The sequence below is a fragment of the Rana temporaria genome, chromosome 1 (assembly GCF_905171775.1).
Source record: "Rana temporaria chromosome 1, aRanTem1.1, whole genome shotgun sequence".
Lineage (NCBI taxonomy): Eukaryota > Metazoa > Chordata > Amphibia > Anura > Ranidae > Rana > Rana temporaria.
The window spans coordinates 392,802,201-392,827,398 of NC_053489.1; the positions used below are offsets into that span (position 1 = coordinate 392,802,201).

A 25,198-nucleotide genomic window follows, 5' to 3' on the forward strand; every position below is an offset into this window, starting at 1 on the left:
AATTTATTAGTGTAACCTCTCAATCCATGGACTGCCAAATAGGGGATGAGCCGAACACCCCCGGTTCGGTTCGCAGAAGAACATGCGAACAGGTAAAAAATTAGCAGCATAAAAGTCTATGGGACACGGACATGAAAAATCAAAAGTGCTAATTTTAAAAGTTAATATGCAAGTGTTTGAGGACCCTTGTCCCCATCAACATGGGGACATCCTCCCCATGTTGCAGGCATGTGGCCTGGTATGGTTCAGGAGGGGGGCGCTCTCTTGTCCCCCCTATTTTCCTGCGGCCTGCCAGGTTGCGCGCTCCGACAAGGGTCTGGTATGGATTTTTGGGGGGAACCCCAGGCCATTTTTTTTATTATGGCGTGGGGTTCCCCTTAAAATCTATACCAGACCTGAAGGGCCTGGTAATGGAATTTAGGGGGACCCCCACGCATTTTTTTTTCAATGATATTCAATGACTTTGATCTGTAGTGCCGGGACCTGACAATTCATTATAGCCGAGAGTAGTTTTAAATTACCTTTATTCCTTTAGAAATGTCATTTTGTGCAGAGACTGTTATAAACACGGGAAACATGCGCTATTTGACAGGCATAATATAGACACCCACAGGTAGGAAATTTAAAGGAATATTTTACTTTTATTGTTTCACTTTAGGCATTATTAAATTCACTGTTTCCGAAAAAAACTGCCGTTTTAAAACTTTTTTTTCATTGATACATGTTTCCTGGGGCAGGAACCAGGTCCCCAAACACTTTATATAACTTGCATATTAACCTTTAAAATTAGCATTTCTCCCATAGACTTTTAAAGGGTGTTCCGCTGCTTTTCTAAAACTTGAGATTGAAAAAGTTGATGCACCTGCGCATGATAGCCAATCAGATTCTAACTTCAGCTTGTTCAATTAAGCTTTGACAAAAAAAAAAAACTGGAAACTGATTTGGTTTCTACACAGAGCTGCACCAGATTCTGCACTCTCCAGTTTTAGCAAATCAACCCCACTCTGTCCTTTATCCTGTCTGCGTGTTCCCTGTTTGCACAAATGTATGCAGCAAAGCCCGATTTGCTCCTTGTACTGTCACTCCCACACCAGTCGGAGCGTTGCTGATTAGATTTTCAATTTAAATATCCAACCTTTTAGTACTTACCTCTAAAGCTTTTTCAGTTATGTCCTGGTTCTCACAATGAGGATGAAGATGCTTTAGAATAACATCATCTGCTCCCTTGGTGTAAAGTTTAATCGTTCCTTCTGGATCTTTAACTGTTGTAGTATAAAACATACATCAATCAAAAGTTAGGTGTAAAAAAAAATATTGAATCAAAAATGTTGCATGCTCACCCAATATAGACATCCTCTTGCGGGCACTATTAAAGTCAAGAAGAGCCAAGATGTGGTATATTTTTTCTACCCCAAGCTCATTTGTAGTGATAGTGTCTTGTGTCCGGGACATAAAAACATAGCCAAAGTTCCTTGCCGCTGTGACTAAGGCTTCTTCATCAGGACTTGCTGCCTTATAAAGCAAATCATCTGTAATGCACAAGAAAACAAATAAATCCAGAGTTTATCAGTTGCTAGTGAAGTTAAAGGAATTGGGGCTGATCTGATGTGTGATGGTGCAGAAATTGGGGCTTACATAAGATCTAAAGGTGCAGGATTAGGGCTGATCTGAGGTGTGAAGGTGAAAAAATTGGTGAAGGTAGCCTTGGCTGTTATCTACATTTGGATCTACTTATACAAGTATGTTTAAGTAAATGTTCTCACAAATGAAAGGAATATTGAACCAGTATTGCACTCTATTGACTTTGAAAATATTTTTCGGCATACTACCCCTGAGATAGTGACTATAAAGAGTCGACACACCCCTGTTAAAATGTCAGGTTTCTGTGATTAATCATTTTAGAACATTTTCCACCTTTAATGTGACCTATAAAACTGTACAACTCAACTGAAAAACAAACTGAAATCTTTTAGGTGGAGGGAAGTAAAAATAAAAATAAATTAATAATATGGTTGCATAAGTGTGCACACCCTTAAACGAATACTTTTTTAAGCACCTTTTGATTTTATTAAAGCACTCGTTTTGGGTCTATCAGTAAGGCACATCTTGATCTTCTTTGCAAAAACACTCCAAATCTGTCAGATTGTGAGGGCATCTCCTGTGCACTGCCCTCCTCAGATCACCCCACAGATTTTCAATGGGATTCTGGTCTGGGTTCTGGTTGGGCCATTCCAAAACATTAATATTCTTCTGGTGAAGCCATTCCTTTGTTGATTTGGTGAAAGATGAAGTTCCTCTTCATGTTCAGTATTCTAGCAGAAGCCTGAAAGTTTGGTGCCAATATTGACTGGCATTTGGAACGGTTTATAATTCTCTCTACTAGGGTTGTCCCGATACCGATACTAGTATCGGTATCGGGACCGATTCCGAGTTTTTTCGGCGGTACTCAGACGCCGATACCCCGCCCCGATACATAAATAGAATACTTGCCGCCGACCGCCGCCGACCGCCGCCGAACGACGCCCGCCGCCACGAAACGCCGTAATCCGCCGCCATTCGCCGCATCCCCGCTGCCGCCGACTGTGTAATACGGGCGGGAACATTACAGCTTTGAATAGCTGTAATGATTCGCACCACGCATAGACACTCCCCCTCGCTCGGGTGAACTGTCCAATCCCAAGCGAGGGGGAGTGTCTATACGCAGCGCGGCGCCAATCATAACAGAGATTCAAAGTTCAAAGTAATGTTCCCGCCCGTATTACAGAGTCGGCGGCAGCGGGGATGCAGGTAAGCGTGACATGGCTGGATGGGGGGAGACGCTGGATGGGGGGAGACGCTGGATGGGGGGGGACGCTGGCTGGATGGGGGGTGATGCTGGCTGCATGGGGGGACGCTGGCTGGATGGGGGGTGACGCTGGCTGTATGGGGGGTGACGCTGGCTGCATGGGGGGTGACGCTGGCTGCATGGGGGGTGACGCTGGCTGCATGGGGGGTGACGCTGGCTGCATGGGGGGTGACGCTGGCTGCATGGGGGGTGACAATGGCTGCATGGAGGGTGACAATGGCTGCATGGGGGAATACATTGCTGGATGGGGGGTGACAATGGCTGGATGGGGGGATACATTGCTGGATGGGGGGTGACGCTGGCTGGATGGGGGGTGACGCTGGCTGCATGGGGGGTGACGCTGGCTGCATGGGGGGTGACGCTGGCTGCATGGGGGGTGACGCTGGCTGCATGGGGGGTGACGCTGGCTGCATGGGGGGTGACAATGGCTGGATGGGGGGATACATTGCTGCATGGGGGGAGACGCTGGCTGGATGGGGGGTGACGCTGGCTGCATGGGGGGTGACGCTGGCTGCATGGGGGGTGACGCTGGCTGCATGGGGGGTGACGCTGGCTGCATGGGGGGTGACGCTGGCTGCATGGGGGGCGACGCTGGCTGCATGGGGGGTGACGCTGGCTGCATGGGGGGTGACAATGGCTGCATGGGGGGGAGACAATGGCTGGATGGGGGGATACATGGCTGCATCTGTGGGGGGACATCGCTGCATTTGGGGACACATTTTAAAAAAAGTATCGGTATTCGGTATCGGCGACTACTTGAAAAAAAGTATCGGTACTCGTACTCAGTCCTAAAAAAGTGGTATCGGGACAACCCTACTCTCTACCTTGACTAAGGCCCCTGTTCCAGCTGAAGAAAAACAGCCCCAATGCATGATGATGCCACCACCATGCTTCACAGTGGGTATGGTGTCCCTTTGGTGATGTGCAGTGTTGTTTTTGAGCCAAATATATCTTTTGGAATTCTGTCAAAAAAGTTCAACCTTGGCCTCATCAGACCATAACACATTTTCCCACATGCTTTTGGGAGACTGTCCAGTGGATATCGGAAGATTCTCACTGCCAAGAAAGACCAGTCAAAGACTAACTCCCATGGGGTTGTGTCAGTCCCTTTGGGCTGAACAATGCACCTAACACGTTCCAGAGAACAGTAGAACTGACCTTGGAGACAAGAACATAGATAGTTTCCTGTTCTACTTAGACAATGTACAGTGGGGATCGAAAGTTTGAGCACCCCAGGTAAAAATTTGTATTAATGTGCATAACTAAGCCAAGGAAAGATGGAAAAATCTCCAAAAGGCATCAAATTACAGATTAGACATTCTTATAAGAATATTATAATATGTCAAAAAAAGTTAGATTTTATTTCCATCATTTACACTTTCAAAATTACAGAAAAAATGGCGTCTGCAAAAGTTTGGGCACCCTGCAGAATTTATAGCATGCACTGCCCCCTTTGCGAAGCCGAGACCTGCCAGTGTCATGGATTGTTCTCAATCATCGTCTGGGAAGACCAGGTGATGTCAATCTCAAAGGTTTTGAATGCCCAGACTCATCTGACCTTGCCCCAACAATCAGCACCATGGGTTCTTCTGAGCAGTTGTCTAGAAAACTGAAATTGAAAATAGTTGACACTCACAAAGCTGGAGAAGGCTATAAGAAGATAGCAAAGCGTTTTTAGATGTCAATATCCTCTGTTCGGAATGTAATTAAGAAATGTCAGTCATCAGGAACAGTGGAAGTTAAAGCAAGATCTGGAAGACCAAGAAAAATATCAGACAGAACAGCTCGCAGGATTGTGAGAAAAGCAATTCAAAACCCACGTTTGACTGTACGATCCCTCCAGAAAGATCTGGCAGACAATGAAGTTGTGGTACACTATTCCACTATAAAGAGATACTTGTACAAATATGGTCTTCATGGAAGAGTCATCAGAAGAAAACCTCTTCTACGTCCTCACCACAAAAATCAGCGTTGGAACTTTGCAAATGAACATATAGACAATCCTGATGCATTTTGAAAACAAGTTCTGTGGACCGATGAGGTTAAAATATAACTTTTTGGCCGGAATGCGCAAAGGTACGTTTGGAGAAGAAAGGGCACAGAATTTAATGAAAAGAACCTCTGTCCAACTGTTAAGCATGGGGGTGGATCAATCATGCTTTGGGGTTGTATTGCAGCCAGTGGCACAGGGAACATTTCACGAGTAGAAGGAAAAATTGATTCAATAAAATTTCAGTACATTTTGGATGGTAACTTGATGCCATCTGTGAAAAAGCTGAAGTTAAAAGAGAGGATGGCTTCTACAAATGGATAATGATCCTAAACACACCTCAAAATCCACGGGGGATTACATCAAGAGGCGTAAACTGAAGGTTTTGCCATGGCCTTCACAATCTCCTGACCTCAAAATAATTGAAAATCTATGGATAGACCTTAAAAGAGCAGTGCGTGACAGACAGCCCAGAAATCTCAAAGAACTGGAAGACTTTTGTAAGGAAGAATGGGCGAGGATACCGCAAACAAGAATTGAAAGACTCTTGGCTGGCTACAAAAAGTGTTTACAAGCTGTGATACTTGCCAAAGGGGGCGGTACAAGATATTAACTCTGCAGGGTGCCCAAACTTTTGCAGACGCCATTTTTTTGTTTTCTGTAATTTTGAAAGTGTAAATGATGGAAATAAAATCTAACTTTTTTTGACATATAAGAATGTCTAATCTGTAATTTGATGACTTTGAGATTTTTCCATCTTTCCTTGGCTTCGTTATGCACATTAATAAAACATTTTACCTGGGGTGCCCAAACTTTCAAACCCCACTGTAGTTGTGTTTTCTGACACATTTTAGGACTATCTTGCATTTAAATGCTGTGATTGGACTGGCTGCACCAGTACCAGGTGATACCAAACTCCTGCAGCTCCGCAATTTGCTGCCGGAAAGGAGCCACAGCAATTTGCTACAGCGGCCTCCATGTTTTAGGCCAGGTTCTTCTGTCACGATCAGGCGTCGGGCTTGAAGACCAGTAGCTATAGCAATTGAGGGACAGGTATATAGGCAGTCACTTCTGGCAGAGACAAGGCTTTTATAGGAAGTTCATGAGAGAAGCAAGGAGTTCAAGATTCAACAGCAATCAAGACACAAGGCAGAGTTGTCCAATGGATCAGGCAGGGAGCTGTCCAGCATCCCAGATAGCTCAGTGGGAAGCATCAGCACCAGACACAGAAGAGGTCCCAGGCTCAAGCCCAGGTCCTGACAGCACCCTGCATGCTGATGGCACTGGGATAGGCCAAAGCATGTGGGTCATAGTGTCAAAGATCAATTTCCTTTCAAAACAGGAGAAGCTTACAATGATTTGCTGGCCCAGTCTGTTGAAACAAGGTGTCAGGGTGCAGACCTTCCACGGTCTCTTTCCCCAGTTGGTCCTGGGTGGAATCGAACCCAGGATCTCTCCATTGCAGGTCCAGCTCTTTTGTCTCTGAGCCACTGCTCAGTGCTATTCTGTGTGCTGTCCGTTGGAACCTGGTCCTGAACCCATACTTCTGTGGACCAATCAGTGGCCAGTGCGGCCTATTTAAGCCAGCCCCTTCCCCTTTGCTGGTTGCTGGTTTGTCATCAGTTCCTGTATGTGCTTTATCCTTGAACTAACCTCTTGACCTGGATTACCTGATTGCTTGACTACATACCTGACCTCGGCTCGTTTATCGGATTGCTGCCTTCTCTTACCCCTGACCCCGGCTCTGGACTTTGGACTCGCTTCTCTCTGTGAACCCTGATCCCAGCTTGAATCTCGGACTTGCTGCTGTCTCCATTCCCTGAACCTGGCTTGCTTCTTGGACTTCCTTATTCCTGCTCTTGATTGACTTCGCATTGGCTTCCGGCTTCTAACGTATCCTGTGGTTCCGGATCCCACACTTGTGATCTTCACCTCGGCTACTACCCAGCTACCCTCCGGTGCCGGTGCCTTCTGGTGCTTCCCTCTCTCTGTTTCCACCCTCGGAGGAAGGTTAGCACCAGTCCGCAAAGGTGAGCCGTCCGCAGCATCTCGGTCTCGGTAAGTACGTGTCCTGATACAAGGAGACAGACACACACACACACACACACACACAGACACAGCTCTCTTGCTTGTTGGAATGGAGAAAAGGGGCTGAGCTCCAGCCAGGCATCAGTTTTAATAGCCTCATGACATCACAAATACATGCATTTGATTGGTTCACATTAAACATTCACACCCACCGATCCCTCCCATTCACCCTGTGACGTCTGTAGCACATGGCACACTACAAAGTCCATTGTTTGAGACTAAAGCACAGGGGTTTCTTGATCAACTTTGCAAGAGTTGCCTAATCCAATCAGATGATTACACAATTTAAAGTCTCTTTCAGTCACAGACATCAATGGTTTCCTTTCAAAACGTCACACAAGTTCCCTGAGTGTGTAGAAGGGGGAGGCTTGAACACATTTGTAACATGAGGGGGAAATGGAGGATAATAGCATCTGTTCTTGATAAAAGTCCTTTTGTATAATGCTGGATTCCTGATATAAACTCTTTAAAGAAAATAAACATTTATTGTGATACATATATTTCACACATGCATATATATATATATATATATATATATATATATATATATATATATATATATATATATATATATATATATATATATATATATAAAAAGAAATATAAAAACAACAATATAGAAACAATATGAAAATATAAAAAAAAGATTAAACATTATTAGTGGTTCTAATAAAAAATTAGCTTAACTCAAAAATAGGCATATTATTACAATCTATCACAATCCCCCCTTAAAATGACTATTTTATCAGTACCGTCCCTACATTCTCTTTGCCCTTTCTCTTACTTGAGAATATTGTAAGTGGTCTTAACAGGTAAGGACTGTAACAGAGGATATGGTCCCTCTTCTACTTCCTTCATTGAATCTCCTATTTCACCCAAATTTAAAAAAAGTAGGAGCTACCTCTTCAGCTGCTTTCCCTAACAGCTTGTTTATACAGGGCAGAATACAATAAAACATCACCACAGCCAATATAACCAAAAACAAAATTGCTATACTTATTTGAGTACAAATGCGTTGCCACCCTTTCATCCACCCAAAATACTGGTCCCAGGGATCTGTCAGCCCTGAATTTCTTTTTAACTCCTTGGAGAGTTCCTCTAATTTCTTAATGGCCAAAGTTACCTTACCATTCGGACCTGTTTTGTCCGGAATATACGTACAACATGTACTTGTTCCAGGTAATATTTTACATACACCCCCCTTTTCAGCTAATATCATGTCTAGGGCCATGCGATTTTGGAAAGTCGTCTGTGAAGTGGCCTCTAGTTGTTCAGCTATTCCCTGGAGTGCATCCCTGGTATAGTTAACAAACCTCTGGATTAATTATATTTACTATAATCAACAATCTACATTCTTATTTATGGTGAGCACCCTGCATGCTGATGGCACTGGGAGTGGCCAAAGCATGCGGGTCATAGTGCATGCTTTGGCCAATCATCATCCAGCAATGCAGTGCATTATGGGGCATTCGGTGCTGCTCGAATTTGGCACGAACGCCCCATAATGTTCGTATTTCAAGCGGGCGAACAGCTAATGTTCGAGTCGAACTCATGTTCGACCTGAACATAAAGCTCATCCCTATTGGTGAGTGCAGTAATAAGGAGAAGACAGAAGTAAGGGTGATATATATAAAGTGTGAGGTGGAGAAGAGGGGTGAAGGAAAGAGAATTTAAGGAGAGAGGACACAAGAGTCAGAAGGAGTGGTAGAGAGAGCATGTTCAGTGGAAGGAGAGCTGAAGGGGTAAACAAGTTCACCTGTGTGCTGTTCAAAGTATTTTCCTCTATACATTCGCTGAAGTGCAGAGTCGGTAGTGCTCCCACTTAAATAAATATATTCGTTTATATTGTTTTTTTTATTTTTACTTCTTCCACCTAAAAGATTTCAGTTTGTTTTTCAATTGAGGTGTACAGTTTATAGGTCATATTAACCACTTAAGACCCGGACCAAAATGCAGCTAAAGGACCTGGTCAGGTTTTGCGCTTCGGCACTGCGTCGCTTTAACAGACAATTGCGCGGTCTTGCGACGTGGCTCCCAAACAAAATTGCCATCCTTTTTTTCCCACAAATAGAGCTTTCTTTTGGTGGTATTTGATCACCTCTGCGGTTTTTATTTTTTGCGCTATAAACAAAAATAGAGCGACAATTTTGAAAAAAATTCAATATTTTTTACTTTTTGCTATAATAAATATCCCCCAAAAATATATAAAAAAAAAAAAATTTCCCTCAGTTTAGGCCGATACGTATTCTTCTACCTATTGTTGGTAAAAAAAAAAAAAAAAAATCGCAAGAAGCGTTTATCGGTTGGTTTGCGCAAAATTTATAGCGTTTACAAAATAGGGGATAGTTTTATTGCATTTTTATTAATTATTATTTTTTTTTTTTTTACTATTTATTACTTTTTTTACTATTATAATTTTATAATTATAATGGCGGCGATCAGCAATTTTTTTCGTGACTGCGACATTATGGCGGACACTTCGGGCAATGTTGACACATTTTTCGGACCATTGTCATTTTCACAGCAAAAAATGCATTTAAAATGCATTGTTTTCTGTGAAAATGACAATTGTAGTTTGGGAGTTAACCACAGGGGGCGTTGATGGGGTTATGTGTGACCTGAAGTGTGTTTACAACTGTAGGGGGTGTGGCTGTAGGTGTGACGTCATTGATTGTGTCCCCCTATAAAAGGGATAACACGATCAATGACGTCGCCACAGTGAAGAACGGGGAAGCTGTGTTTACACACAGCTCTCCCTGTTCTTCAGCTCCGGGGACCGATCACAGTTCCGGTCAAGGAGCTTTCTGACCGGGTCGCGTGCCCAGCCGTGCCATTCTGCCGACGTATATGTGCAGAAGGCGGTCCTTAAGTGGTTAAAGGTGGAAAAAGTTGTAAAATGATTTATGTTTGTCCCATTTTTTTTACATCACAGAAACCTGACATTTGAACAGGGGTGTGTAGACTTTTTATAAAAAAAAAAAAAAAAGAGAAAATGACTCCCAGGGTTTTTTGCGCAGCTTAAAAGATTGTTTACTCTTAAATAAAGTTTCAATTTATTTTATTGTACAAGTATAAAAATTTACTAATTCATATAGTGTAAAAGAAAAGGGAAAAGGTTGAAGGAATGGATCCAAAGGGACAACATTAAGAGCTCTTGTATACAAAATGTTGTATGGTATTCACATATGTACATCTCACAAAAACCATATATAGTTAAACCATTTTTGGTTGCCACATACAGATTTCAATCTTTATAACTGTAACTACCTTCTTAAGGGGGTTATGTAGACATCTTACGTTGAACATCATATATACTAGACCAGAGTGTTTTAAAAGCATAGTAGTTGAATTCTCCATGAAGACCATCCAGCCAAATGCCAAGGGCAGGGGGTTCTAGTTTGCCTTTATTTGGCTGCTTGATAAAAAATATGAGGTGTAAATCCCTTTCCTGCTTTTTGATTGCAGTATTGTCCGATTATAATGAATACCACCAGTGATGAAGTTTGGTTTCAAGCTTCAAAATCCAAGTGTCTGTCCTTTTATTAAGGGTCACTGCAGGGGCGGACTGACCATTCGGGGCATCTCGGGCACTGCCCGAGGGCCCCATGCCACTAGGGGGCCCCCATCAGGGTTGCCAGCCTCAGTAAAACCAGAAAAAGTATGTAAAAATCTGTGTTTTTAAAAAAATCCCAAGATTATAGCTGCCCCGCCTCTCCAGTACCCTTTCACTGTGTGTATGTGTATGCTGTGTGTATGTATACTGTGTGTGTTTATGTATATTGTGCGTCTGTGTGTGTATACTGTGTATGTATACTGTATGTGTATACTGTGTGGCCCCATAATCTATTGCCCGGGGGCCCCATCATCTCCTATTTCTCGGGGGGCCCATAATCTCCTATTGCCCGGGGGGCCCCATAATCTCCTATTGCCCGGGGGGCCCCATAATCTCCTATTGCCCGGGGGGCCCCATAATCTCCTATTGCCCGGGGGCCCCATAATCTCCTATTGCCTGGGGGCCCCATGAGTTGTCAGTCCGCCCCTGGGTCACTGATGGGTTTGTGTTCAGCCATATAAGTCCTGCCTGCACTGCATACTGCCTGTCAAAAAGGACTTGCCTAGCATGGATCTATTCCTTCAACCTTTTCCCTTTCTTTTATACTATATGAATTAGTAAATTTTGATACTTGTACAATAAAATAAATTGAAACTTTATATAAGAGTAAACAATCTTTTAAGCTGCGCAAAAGCCCCTGGAAGTAATTTTCTCTTTTTTCTAAAATACATTTGGGCTAGCAGCAATAGTTTAGACACTAGAAGGTGGGTACCTTATCTTCCTGTAGACTTTTTATATCCACATTATGTACTTCCTGGAGGTGAAAGGTCTCAGACACATAAAACAAAGCACGCTGAGACAAATCAATGCTTCTTTCACTGGAACCAGACCATCCAACTCAAAATAATTAACTGACCCCACTATATCTTCTATCACTTATCGACCAACTATTCACCCCCAGATATTTACTGACCTCCCCCCCTTTTGATCCCCCAGTTCGCTTGACTCTTTGGGGCCATTATTGACCACTTTGAAGAAGTCTAGTGTAAAATAAGTGGTCACAATCTATTCATCAGCTGCCCAAATTTACCGTTCAGTTATCAGTAAGGTTTTCAAAACCGGTTAAATTTTGTACTTACTTTTGAAGCTAATAATTCTTTGTACATAATCTGTTAATGTCCAATTCCAAACAAAATGTTTTGTTTAGGTTTTGTCAGATGTGAGAAGGGGTTACAACCTCTCTCTGGTTTTTATTGCTGATCTTGAGCAAACTGTGTTTATAAAAGTTGCATCATACAGATAATTGTATAATAAACTTTAAAAAGCAACTTAAGTGCAACAGACCTGGGCAGAAATAGGCATTATAGTTTTATAACACAAAACCTTTTGCATTAGGAACTTGTGGCTATAATGAAAAAAGTTTTACTTCCCAAATTCATCCTTGGTGAAGGTTGGTGCCCTATAATTAGGCAACCACAATTTGTATGCCTAATGTGACTCATTGGTGATTTATTCCTAAAACAGAAGAGCACATGTTCTCTTAAATGCAAAATGGGAATAAGAATGCAAGATGTTTCTAACATGCAATTTATGTACCCTGGCATAAAGACTGTATCTTACCTCCATTCCTATCCACCATGACCGTGTGACAAATTGAAAGCAGCCGGAAAAATTCCCTCAGGATGTCATCCTTGTTCTGGCAAACTGTATCAATTAATGACTGATCATAGAAACTGAACTTGGTATCTGCATATTTATTCCACCTGAAGCTTACTGTCTAAGAATTAAGAATTCATTCATCAACAGATTTCACTTTATCATTGTTCATTTGAGATTATACATAAAATATTAATAAAGTATTACATTGAAGCACAGACATATTAAAAAAAAAATCTGATACTAAACCCAAATACTCTGGTTTAAAAAAATCTCACCACTGTTAGATAATAAGCAGAACCTTCCCTGCTGGCCGAACACAATGATCACTGCTATAGAAGTGATCACATGCAAAATTGTTGACAAGCTAGTTGTGCTTGATCAATGGATCATACTCATAGATGGATCGAATCTCAGCCGGTCCCTGCTAAATCGTCCAAGATTTAATCCATTTATGGCCTGGATTTAAGGTAAAGGTACACCTCCCAACTTTTTGAGATGGAAAAGAACACATATTGGATTTTAGTACACGCAAACACAATACAATACCTTCATTTATGGCAAAATATGAAAAATGATGTTATGTCGAGTTAATGCATACCTGAATGAATGAGTGACTTGTATAGCGCTACACATGCCAACTGAATCATCTCTAGGCGCTTTTTTGCAGCCAATGTCTTCCTGGCTGGTGCAGTCATTTTACCCGGTAGGATCTCAACACGCTTGGGACACACAGTCATACACACATATATACTGGGCCAATTTGGACAGGATCCAATTAACCTACCAGCATGTCTTTGGAGTGTGGGAGGAAACCAGAGTACCCAGAGGAAACCCAGGCAGACACAGGGTGAACATGCAAACACCTAACATGTCATACTAAAATTGCGCACTGCTATGGGGGGATGGCAACAAACAGTATATTAAATTATCTATAGGAGATTTTTTTAAAAGCCTTTACAGGTTACCAGTTTGGAATTAAACAGTGAAAACCAGAAGTGACAAAATCCTCATCACTTCAAGTTTCTGAGTTCATAGAGGGGTGGCAAGTATGGATGTACTTGCCTTTCCTCTTCTAGCAGCTGGAAAGAGCAGATGCAGCGGTCTCCCCAATCACGCTGGAGAGTCAGAGAACAGCAGCAGGTGGCGGGAAGGGGGCCCTGTAGAAGTGATTATTTGGCTGTAGAGCTTCTCAGATCACTTCTACAGGAAAGTCCGTCACGGACCACAAATGTTTATACAGGGATGATAGCAGTAAACCCACTGCAACTTGAAGACATATGGGTAAGTCCTAAGGGAGTGAAGTGTTTCATATTGCTTTAAGGTTAGGCTTTAGAATGTGTACAACTGCAGCAAAAACTAACATACAGTTAGTTATATTCAGACTTCGATGTTGATAATTATGACACATTATACTAATTATACTTCTTATATAAAGTAGCATCATTAGACACAATGGGAGATTTACTAAAACTGGTGCAGCTCTGCATAGTAACCAATCAGCTAGATGTTAGCCCTCATTCACACTGAACGCGGGTTTGAAATCAGTTCAGAGGAGTTTCATGCACAGATGTCTATTAAAATCGCCCCCCAAAGTCACCAAAAATAGTTGCCGGCAATAGGCTGCGATTTGACATGTCAAATCGCACCATTGTCAAAGCTTAATTGAACAAGCTGAAGTTAGAAGGTGATTGGTGATGTGCAGCTGTACTAGATTCAGTGTGAACTACTTCTGATTACAAAAATATATCTATCTATCTATCTATCTATCTATCTATCTATCCATCTATCTAGATTTTCTTGGGCCTAATTATTTAATGAAATATGGGCAATAATAAAAGTTGACTACCTGTAGAGTCTTCTCATCATTTGAACTGGTTCCTGAAAAAAAAACCACGATAGTTATATGTTAAAGAACATACACAGCTCCTACAAATATCAATGAAAGTTAGATTCTCTATAAGACTAAAAAAACTGACATTTATGACCATTATCTATTATTGATACTAGTAGTATTTACCATAAATGTTTCCATTGATGCAGCATTTTTTGAAAGTCATTATGTTCTCTGTCAGTGTTCCTGTCTTATCAGAGAAAACATATTCTACTTGACCAAGCAAGTCATTCAGGCTAGTAGACCTGGCTTTGGCTGGAGTGTTGTTCCTCTCAAAATACATTTCCACATCCCAATCAATATACATGCTGTGGACTAGATGGATGAATTCTAATCTATAAAATAATTTATATTTTAATACAGTGTTCATTGCAATAATATAAATCATTAACTGCAAAATAAACAATATAAAAATGGTATTTAATAAACTGAGATTTCCTCCTACTCTAAAAAATACTTAGCTATATGCCTATATGTACAGTAAATATTTCAAGACTAGCATCTTTTTTGGTTTCATTTATTTCAGCACCCTTATTAGCATCTTTTTTTATTAACTGCGTTAGGACTAATAGGCATTAGAGATTTCAATCAAGTGTTAACATGTATTAATCTATGTAAAGTGAAACATTGAAACTTTAATTGTTGTGACTTAAACTGTGACGAAAAGGGTTCAAGCAACTGGTTCCCTACCCCACCTCACCCCTTCCCTCGCTAGTGGCCCCTACTGGATGTATGTTTTGCTTTTTTATATTTTTATATTTTCCATTTCTGAAGTCTTCGGGGTCAGTCATGTGATGATTCAGGTTCTTGTTTTTATATTTGCCTCTTCTCTGGGCTTGGTGGTCCTTATGAATGCAGAGATATTGGCATAGGCATTTATTTTGGAGAGAGTAAGAGAGGGTTATAACCCCTGTCAGATTTTCTTTTGCCATCTGTATCCCATTGGTGAGATTTAGCTTCACGTCCTCCCCTATAGCCAAAACAGGAAGTGAGAGGAAATCCCTGCAAATCAAGAGAATCTATTGGAACCCCTCCCCCCCAGGTCACCCGAACTAGTGTCCCCATTGGAAGATTTCCCCTTTATTACTTTTCTGGGGACAACCCGAAATTTGTTTTGTTTTTTTTACTTTCAGAGATGATGGATCTCCCTGACAGGGGCACAGACAGCAATAAAATCCTAACAGGTGTTCTAATCCATCTGCACACTGTCCAAAACAAATGCCTTTAGTTATACTTCCTGTGTCTTTACAGTGGGAGTGGCAGTTCTTGACTGTTGAGCAACAAAAAGGCACAAACACGGATATTCAATTTATTTTTGTTTACCCATTTATAACATATAACATTATATTTTTGCATAATTACTAATCATCTTTCCTTTTGTTTTTACCTAACCCCCCCCCCCCCCCCCTTTTTAAGTATACATTTTCGAAAACCAGAGACCCAGGAGAATAAAATTATAGAAGCTGTAATTTTTATGTTGCATGATAAAATACATGTATTTTCAAGAAAAAAATGACCACGAATGACCATCAGTACAAGAACAAAATACATTCTGTTACAAATTTCTCACAAGGTGGTTCGGTGTACAGCTCCAGTTCATTGAGTGAACCATGAATGCCAACATGTACTGTGACATACCGAAGCAGATCATGATTCCCCTCCCTTCGAAGACTGGGCCGCAGGGCAGTATTCCAACATAAGGACCCCAAACACACCTCCAAGACGACCACTGCATTGCTAAAGAAGCTGAGGGTAAAGGTGATGGACTGGCCAAGCATGTCTTCAGACCTAAACCCTATTGAGCATCTGTGGGGCATCCCCAAGCGGAAGGTGAAGGAGCGCAAGGTCTCAAACATCCACCAGCTCTATGATGTCATCATGGAGGAGTAGAAGAGGACCCCAGTGGCAACCTGTGAATCTCTGGTGAACTCCATGCCCAAGAGGGTTAAGGCAGTGCTGGAAAATAATGGGGGCCACACAAAATATTGACACGTTGGGCCCAATTTGGACATTTTCACTTAGGCTGGGTTCACACTACGGTTTTCCCGTCCGTCAGCCGCATACGATTTCAGTATTGAAAACGTACGGGCCCGGACGGGAAAACGGTTGCCACACAAAATATTGACACTTTGGCCCCAATTTGGACATTTTCCCTTAGGGTGCATTTACTTTTGTTGCCAGCGGTTTAGACATTAATGCCTGTGTGTTGACTTATTTTGAGGGGACAGCAAATTTACACTGTTATACAAGCTGTGCACTCACAACTTTTTATTGTAGCAAAGTGTTATTTCTTCAGTGTTGTCACATGAAAAGATATAATAAAATATTTACAAAAATGTGAGGGGTGTACTCACTTTTGTGAGATACTGTATATGAATGTTATTGTTAACTACTAGGACTGTGGAACCCTAACTCTAATTTCTGCTATTCTTTTTTAATAAAATTTAAAAAAAGTTTTCTTAGAAGAGCCTGCATGTGTGGTGTCCATATATATTATGTTAGGCTTGGTTTACGTAGTAGATAAAGAGATGTTAAAATATTTCCATATACCTTAAATGTTCAATCATCTGACTTTGCATAGAATACATAAAAGCTTATTTTTGTTGTTGTGCACATTACAGCAATCAAAACAGACCACTGTTAGAGCCGGTTCACACTGGGGCAGCACGACTTGCCGAGTGACTCAGCAAGGCGATCTGCCCACGACTTCAGAGGCAACTTGCAAGATGACTTTAATGCAAGTCGCCCTGAAGTCACCCCAAAGTAGTACAGGAACCTTTTTCTAAGTCGGAGCGACTTAAGTCGCTCCTATTAGAACGATTCCATAGTACAGAGCGGAGCGTGACTTGTCAGGCGACTAACTCGCCTGACGAGTCGCCCCTGTGTGAACCGGCTCTAACGCTGTTAACAATTTTATGTGTATATTTCTTTCTTTAGTAACAATCATGTTTCCTTACGTGATATACATTGACAATGGCACAATGGTGCTCATCAGTATAGTATAACTCCAGAAGTTTAGGAATGCTCTGTAAGCTGGCGTTTCATTGGAAGGTAGAGGTGGTATATAACTATGATTTTCTTGAAACCATGTAATCCAAAATCCTGATGCAATGGCTAGTGACATGGAGCATACAATTAAAATCACAAATACCTATAAGACAAAATATTAAGATTAATTTTATCTTCTAATCTAAGTGATAAAGTTTTGTTTTACAATACATTCATTTATTAATTTGTGTATTTATTCCTGACATTTCTTATGATAGGAAGACTAAAAAACGTTAAGACAAGTCTATAGGTGCCAGTGATTAAGTAAAACGTCTAATGCCCTTTAGTTTAATGAAACTATGAACCCACTACAAAAATATCACTCAGCAATACATTCTTATTTGTATATATTTTTTAAACAGCCCCCACCCAAAACTTTCCAATTTGGCTAGTATTAAAGCAAAATAGGAAAGATGTGAATATTAATACTTTAAGATGCAAGTTATTATCCTAACATTTTTGGAAAGGGCTGAGTATAAGCTGATCATTAATAATGAAGCAGAACAAGGACCAATCATGGACTATGAGGGAATAAAAGGGAGAAAAATGGTGGCTGAACATGTGTTGGAAGGATGTGAGACATATAAGGAAGGAATGGCAACTTGTGTGGTAAATATGTGAAAAGTAGGCACATTGGAAAAGGGGAGAGAGAAAAAACAGCTGACAATCGAACATCTGAAGAGGCCGAAAAGGCAGTGTGGAAGAAAGAGCTAGATAGGGGGCTTGTCAGGAATGTGGGCCAATAAGCAGAACTGGTAATGATCGTTGTAGAAGGGTGCAGAAGAGAGAAAAAGGTAACTAATCGTGTGTCAACTGGGGTGAATGCAGAGGAATAATTGTTCAAGGAACAGTAGTGAAGACAAAGGAGACAGAGATAAATATGCATAGACTTTCTAGAAAGTGCAGTGAACAGACGTTAACACAGATGATGAAGGTGCTTTGATGTGACCATTCTTTGCCAACAATAACCAGTCCTACTGACCTTCATATGACTCCCCCTCCTCTCTTTTCTCTGTCCCAACCTCAAAAATATACCAGGTGTCACAGTGTACAAGGAGTGATGACATCACACTTTCCATACACAGATCAAATTTCTTGCTGAATGGCCCTGCCAGCACCACCCGGTTTTCCAAACTTCAGTCTGAAGGTCGAAAGAGCCAGGTGGGAAGCTGTCCGCCAAATAGTGACTGCAGCCTAACACAGAAAAAACAAAAGAAATCTGTGCCTGTAAGGCCAGTTTTAGTTAAAAGGATCTCATTGACCAGTTATATTCTCTGAAAACCAAGCATGCATACGTTTAAGACAGCACATTTACAGTTTGCTAGCTACAGATGCTATCATGTGTAGAGCTGCCCTTCACCACATGGGCATAATATTTACAGTGTATGGACATTGATTGCTTAAAGCGGAGGTTCACCCTAAAAACATGTATATAACATTACATTCTGCATACTTCCAACATTTACAGTATGCTGTTTGTTTTTTTTGCTGTACATACCGTATTATTGCTATTTTCCACCTGGCTTCCGGGTACTCACTTCCGCGGGAGTAGGCGTTCCTATGCAGAGAGGCAGTGTCATGTGGGACTTCGCCCAGATGATTGACGTCTTGAGAAAAACTTCACCTCGGCGGATAATGCGCGTCACGAGTTTCCGAAAGTAGCCGAACTGCGAGTTGGCTCTATACGGCGCCTGCGCAGTCAGCTCTACACGGCTCCTAGTCGGTGCGCAGGCGCCGTATAGAGCCGGCTCGCAATTCGGCTACTTTCGGAAACTCGTGACGCGCCTTATCCGCCGTGGGAAAGTTTATCTCAAGACGTCAATCAGTGAGCACCCAGAATCCGGGTGGAAAATAGCAATAATACGGTATGTACAGCAAAAAAACAAAAAACAAACAGCATACTGTAAATGTATGCAGAATGTAATGTTATATACATGTTTTTAGGGTGAAACTCCGCTTTAATGATTTGGCAGCACTTTGGTTAAAAATTGGGGAGAAGATTACTAAAGCACTGGCACAAAATTGTTTTTTCATACACGTTTTAGGATGTATATAATAATCCATGCCTGTGACACAAAAGAACAGTGCTAGTTTTAGTTTATAGTTTAAAACCTCTCTAAGGTTTAATTCAGTAGACAGAATGTAAAGACAGGTATAGAATAGATATCTATTTTCAGAATCACATGAAAATTTGGCACTATATAAATTATATACTTACAGTGGCCACAAGGTAATTCATCATAATGTCTAATTTTGTTTTCTTTACATTAACCTTTCCACAGTTCTTCATTATTTTGGTGTCAACCCCTTTTGAAGAGAAATAATCCATCACTATTACACTTTTAGGTTCACCAACCAGCCAAAACGAGTTTCCAATTAATTATTCCATTATTTTACATTATAATGTGTGCAGCACATTTACATAGTAGGGGTACCTCAATTATTTGATAGCAGTGTTTGATCGTACAATCCGACTGTGTGTATGCTCCATCGGACAAATGTTTTTGTTTTTTTCAACGGACAAATGTTCGCTGTGAATGCTCTCAAACTTTCCGGCAACAAATGTCCGATGGAGGATAATAAGATCGTGTGTACACAAGTCCATCGGACTAAAGTCAAAGTACAAAACACACATGCTCAGAACCAATGCTAAAGATCAGACAACAATAGCAGAAGTTGCCCAAAGGGTGGCAGTAAAGAGCTGAAAAAAGACGTGATTTGGTGAAAGTTGGCTGAAAAAGTCCTGCCGTGTGTATGCAGAACAAGTTCACGGCCAACGCCCATTCAGACCAAAATCCACGGAAAAGTCAGATGGAAGTCCGATCGTGTGTATGAGGCTTTACACTAGTCGCAAAAGCCTTGTGTAACTGGTCTCCAGCCAGTTGTAGTTTCTTTCTGAAGCAACAGCCGTGAGCTGGGTCATTTATTTTACCCTGACCATCAAGCTATGCACAGTACTGAATTAAATGTAGAACATACAATAATCCATAATAATCAGCAATGATCTATTGATTGAAATGACTTTACTTTGATGACTTTGACAAAATGACTTTGAAGTCACTGCACTTCTCAGATATTCTTTGGCCTTTGTCCAAAGGTCAGATTGATGTAAACAATTTCTGAACAAGGGAAATATACTGAGAATAAAAAATGTTATGTAAAAAGTCATAATGTTATGTTTAAGTACCTGCATAAATTACAAGTCCAAAGCAATACTTGGTATTCCTGATCTTACAGCCCCTTAAAAGAATACAGTCATTGCCCAAAGAACACTTCTCTCCATTCCACTCCAGTGTTCCTGTAAAGGAATGCATGTTGCTGTTGGCTTCTTCACAGATGATTTTACCTGTAATATATAATTCCCAAATTATATTTTACTACTATTACTAAACTAATACTGTACAGTGTAAGTTTTGCTGGGGAAAGAAAGAAAAAAACATTGCCGTATATGCAGTTTACATACGGTATATAAACACATTTACATACATTTTCCTTATGTAAATCAGTCTTTTAGCGTGTGAGTCAGTTAGTCTAGTAAAACAGTGTGATAACTTTCTTCTTTACATCACACACAAAAATGTTTGCATATTTTTTCCAACAGCGTTCTTACCATCGAATGCAGCCAGTGCTTCTGTTGTGCAAAGTTCACGATGTGTAACCATCAAGGCTTGCTTAAACTTTAGATTTGTTTCTCTAGCAGAGCAAAAATAAATAAAAAGCTTTTTAAAGTCCAATCAAATACGAAATACAGTTACTTCACAAAATTTCAGTCTTTTTGTTTTTTAAGACCAGTATGACAATTTATACATTTTATCACACAGCTTTCATGCGAGATACACACATTTTTCTAGTCAGATTGAATTAGGAAATATGTGAATCCCGTGTGAAAGTTATGTGATTCTTGGGTGAAAACATTACATTGAAATTACATTTTAAATGATAGATGGACCCCTTGTTTTAAATAACAGGCTTTTAGAGAGCTACTTTTTTATGGCATGCATGTGTAGACAAGACATATGTTAAAAGCAATAACAAATACAACAAGTGAACACTGTCCCATACCAATTCAGAATTAAAACATTTAGGGCGGCGAAAATTAATTCCTCGATTATTCGTTAATTTCTTTATTCAATCAAAAAAATTTTGATCGGTACGATCCGCGGATTGAGCTCCGCTGTCCCGCCCATAGGAAAGGCCGCGGCTTCGACCTAGCTCCGGAGCGGCGGCCATCTTGGTACACCCGGCTGCGGCCTACAGTATGGGGGGGGAGATGTGGATATTACAGTGGGGGGAGATGTGGACATTATAGTGGGGGGGAGATGTGGATATTACAGTGGGGACTATATATGGTGGTGATCCGAAAAATGTATGTGCGTTATAATTAATCAAAATTAGTCACAAAAAATTTAATCAGTAACAGCCCTAAAAACATTACATTTTATACATCAATTTCTATCGTCCTATTAATTTTTTAATTTCTTGCCTGACTGTCCTTTTTGCAAATCTTTCTTTCGGCTTTTACAATTATGCTGCCTCCGCCCTTTAACCACTTTCGCTCCGGAAGGTTTTATTCACTTCCTGACCAGGCCAATTTTTGTGATACCGCACTGCGCTGATTTAACTGACAAATGCGTAGTCATGCGACGCTTTACCCAATTAAGACTGGTGTTCTTTTTTTTCCCCACAAATAGAGCTTTCTTTTGGTGGCATTTGATCGCTTCTGTGCTTTTTTTTTTTGCTCTATAAACAAAAAAAGGCCGACAATTTTAAATAAAAAATAATATTTTTAACGTTCTGCTATAAAACATTCCCAATAAAAAAAAAAAAAAAAAAATCGAATTTCTTCATAAATTTAGGCCAATATGTATTCTGCTACATATTTTTTGTAAAACAAAAAATCCTAATAGACGTATATTGATTGGTTTGCGCAAAAGTTATAGCATCCAAAAAATAGGGGATAGATTTAGGGACTTTTGAGTTTTTTTTGTTTTGTTTTTTACTAGTAATTAGATATGTGCATTCATTAATTCTAATATTGTTTGACTAGTAATAATAATTATTAACTATAATTATTACTTGTCAAACAACATTAGAATTCTACTAGAGTGGTGTCGTACAATTTAGCTGCTTTGTCGAATCTTCTTGGGACATCCGACAGACACCATAAACCTTCAATTGACAGATTTGACCTTAACTAATTTGGATTTTCGTACAAATGCATTTTTAACGAAACAAAATAAACACTGTGACGGTAGTAGAACATATCCCCGTCAAGCATTCCCTTCTTCCCATAAAGAAAATCACCCAATATTCCACGAGTAGGAATCCCTGGAATCGCCCAATAATCCACACATGAGCCAAAGCTTAATGCTGGAACAAGACAATCTTTAATGGCAGCATTCTCCTAGTTATATACAGTTTACAAGCTAATCATCAAAGAACAATGAGATCTGCACCCCCTTTCCACACACTGGGGCTCCCATACAGATTATAGGTAGACACTTTGGAGCCGACCCTGACAGACACATTTCTTTAGATAATGACATCAGTGAAGTTAATTACTACAACGAAGCAATCAGAATAATTAACATGAGCCAATTATCTAATCATTTAGCCTGACGATACAATACACATCTCTTAAGGGTAAACACAGGTCTTCTTCACACACACAATAGATCAATTACCCTTTAGAATAGAGAGCTGGCTGGGGATGGGACATTAACATTTCAACAGTCTGTAATGCAGAGGAATGAGCCACATGAAATCACCTTCTACACATAACACAGACATTAAAATAGCAGGGAGAGAATATTTCAGTGTGCACATGTCTGCTAGTAATAATGGCGATCTGCGATTTTTATCGGGACTGCAACATTGCGGCAGACAAATCTGACACTAAGTGACACTTTTTGGGGACCAGTGACATCAATACAGTGATAAGTGCTATACAACAATGTTTCCCAACTCCAGTCCTCAAGGCACACCAACAGGTCATGTTTTCAGGATTTCCCTCAGATGAAACAGCTGTGGTAATTACTAAGGCAGTGAAACTGATCAAATCACCTGTGCAAAATAATGGAAAGCCTGAAAACCTGACCTATTGGTGTGCCTTGAGGACTGGAGTTGGGAAACACTGCTATACAAATGCAATGATTACTGTATAAATGACACTGGCAGGGAAGGGGTTAACACCAGGGTCGATCAAAGGGTTAAATGTTCCTTAGGGAGGTGCTTACTAATTGTGTGGGTCAGTGAAGGAAAAGAGAGATCCCTTCCTGACATTTGCCTTGTTTGCACGGACAGATAGCTGATCCGTTTCTAATGTGAATAATCGGCAGCTTGCGGCCTCCAGACCCGCTGATTTGCTTCCGCTGTGTCCAATCACAGTGGCAGTGGCACTCCCAAGACCACGTGCACAAAATCACATACCTGTACGTGATCTTGTGCAGCCGGGCTGCCCTGCAGCAGTATATATGCGTGTGGGCGGTCGGAACTGGTTAAGGGCAAATCTTTTTTCATTTTGGATAGAGTGACAACCCCGGTCTGTTTTTTGCCTTCTTATGTTTATTTTTATGACATGTATATGAAGAATTTCTATCTCACAGAATATTAGTTTTCTTCAAGCCAGGCTATGATTGGTTGATTTTTTGGGCAAAATATCCAAAACAATTTTGGTTGGTCTTGTTTGAAGTTCTACGTATTAAAGTGGTTGTAAACCTTTGTGTTTTTCCACCTTAAAGGTGAAAAAACACCTTGCAGTGTCTGGCCCCCCAGCCCCCCCTGTTTTACTTACCTGAGCCCCAATTTTCCCGTGGGCACGATCCCATGTCGCTCTCTCCATGGCTTCTCGACTCTTCATTGGATAGATTGATAGCAGCTCAGCCATGCTGTCAATCAAATTCAATGACACGGCTGCGTCATACACTCGGCGTCTATAGACGCTGAGTGTATGACACAGGAGAGCGCCCACAATGTAAACCCCTAGGAAGAGAGCTTCCCAGAGGGGGTTATCTAATGCGGGGAGGAGCCGCGAGAGCCGCCGTGGGACCCCAGAAGAGGACAATCGTAGCCACTCTGTGCAAAACGAGCTGCACAGTGGAGGTAAGTATGACATGTTTGTTATTTAAAAAACAATAAAAAAGGAAACTTTACAACCACTTAACTACACATATTTCATTAAATATTTTCTCCTTTTTCAAATAAAATAAATGTAAAAAAGTTTCCTTTTATAAATCCTTTTCCCTGCTATTGTTACACCTTTTTCATATTAAATATATGTAGGGGCGTGGCTTGGCGCGCAATGAGGATGGCAGCACACTGAGGGAGCTCCGTTGACACACACAGCTGTACACAGCTTTCCACCCGACCTACGGCACTCAGATACCTGGAAAGAAGCTATACAGCACCCCTCACCCAAGGAGGAGTTCAGTGAAGACTTAGGCCGCGTACATACGGTAGGTCAAACTGATGAGAACGGTGCGAAGGACCGTTCTCATCGGTTAACCGATGAAGCGGACTGATGGTCTGATGTGCCTACACACCATCAGTTAAAAAAACGATCAAGTCCAACGCGGTGACGTAAAACACAACGTCGTGCTGAGAAAAATTAAGTTCAATGATTGTGACTTGATTCTGAGCATGCACAGGTTTTTAACCGATGCTTTTGCATACTAACCGTCGGTTTTGACCTATCGGTTAGGCATCCATCGGTTCAATTTAAAAGCAAGTTCAAAAATTTTTGACCGAAGGATAACGAACCGATGGGGCCCACACACGATCGGTTTGGACCGATGAAACGGACCTTCAGTCTGTTTCCATCGTTTTTGACCGACCGGGTGTACGCGGCCTTACAATCGACTCCGGAGGACACAGGAAGGGGTAAGAAGAGATCTGATCTCCCCCTGACTTACGCTGACATGTCAGTGATCGCGGCAGACATCAAATCTACTTTCTCTGCAGCGATCACTGACTTAAAGACCAACCTGTTAGTGCTAAATGAGAAAATGGCCTCTGCAGAAGAGTCGGGGAAGCAGAGGGACAAGGCTATCCACAAATTGGAAAAGGGCTCATTTGCACAGGCTCAACAAGTCATAGATATGAACAGGCACATAGAGGATTTGAACA

General features: G+C 41.1%; 1 protein-coding gene across 5 annotated transcripts in view; it reads right to left on the bottom strand.

Moving 5' to 3' along the window:
* The window catches only part of LOC120912727 (phospholipid-transporting ATPase IK-like), a 273,043-nt gene that overhangs the window by 141,842 nt on the left and 106,003 nt on the right, over nucleotides 1-25,198 (bottom strand). For all 5 annotated transcript variants that reach the window (XM_040322637.1, XM_040322634.1, XM_040322636.1 and 2 more), the window contains exons 9-17: nucleotides 20,685-20,767; nucleotides 20,262-20,420; nucleotides 19,293-19,381; nucleotides 16,984-17,177; nucleotides 14,153-14,361; nucleotides 13,982-14,013; nucleotides 12,097-12,253; nucleotides 1,341-1,529; nucleotides 1,150-1,262 (exon numbers count right to left, since the gene is read on the bottom strand). In XM_040322637.1, coding sequence (XP_040178571.1) covers nucleotides 1,150-1,262; nucleotides 1,341-1,529; nucleotides 12,097-12,253; nucleotides 13,982-14,013; nucleotides 14,153-14,361; nucleotides 16,984-17,177; nucleotides 19,293-19,381; nucleotides 20,262-20,420; nucleotides 20,685-20,767 — 1,225 coding nt within the window. The remainder of the gene's footprint in view (nucleotides 1-1,149; nucleotides 1,263-1,340; nucleotides 1,530-12,096; nucleotides 12,254-13,981; nucleotides 14,014-14,152; nucleotides 14,362-16,983; nucleotides 17,178-19,292; nucleotides 19,382-20,261; nucleotides 20,421-20,684; nucleotides 20,768-25,198) is intronic.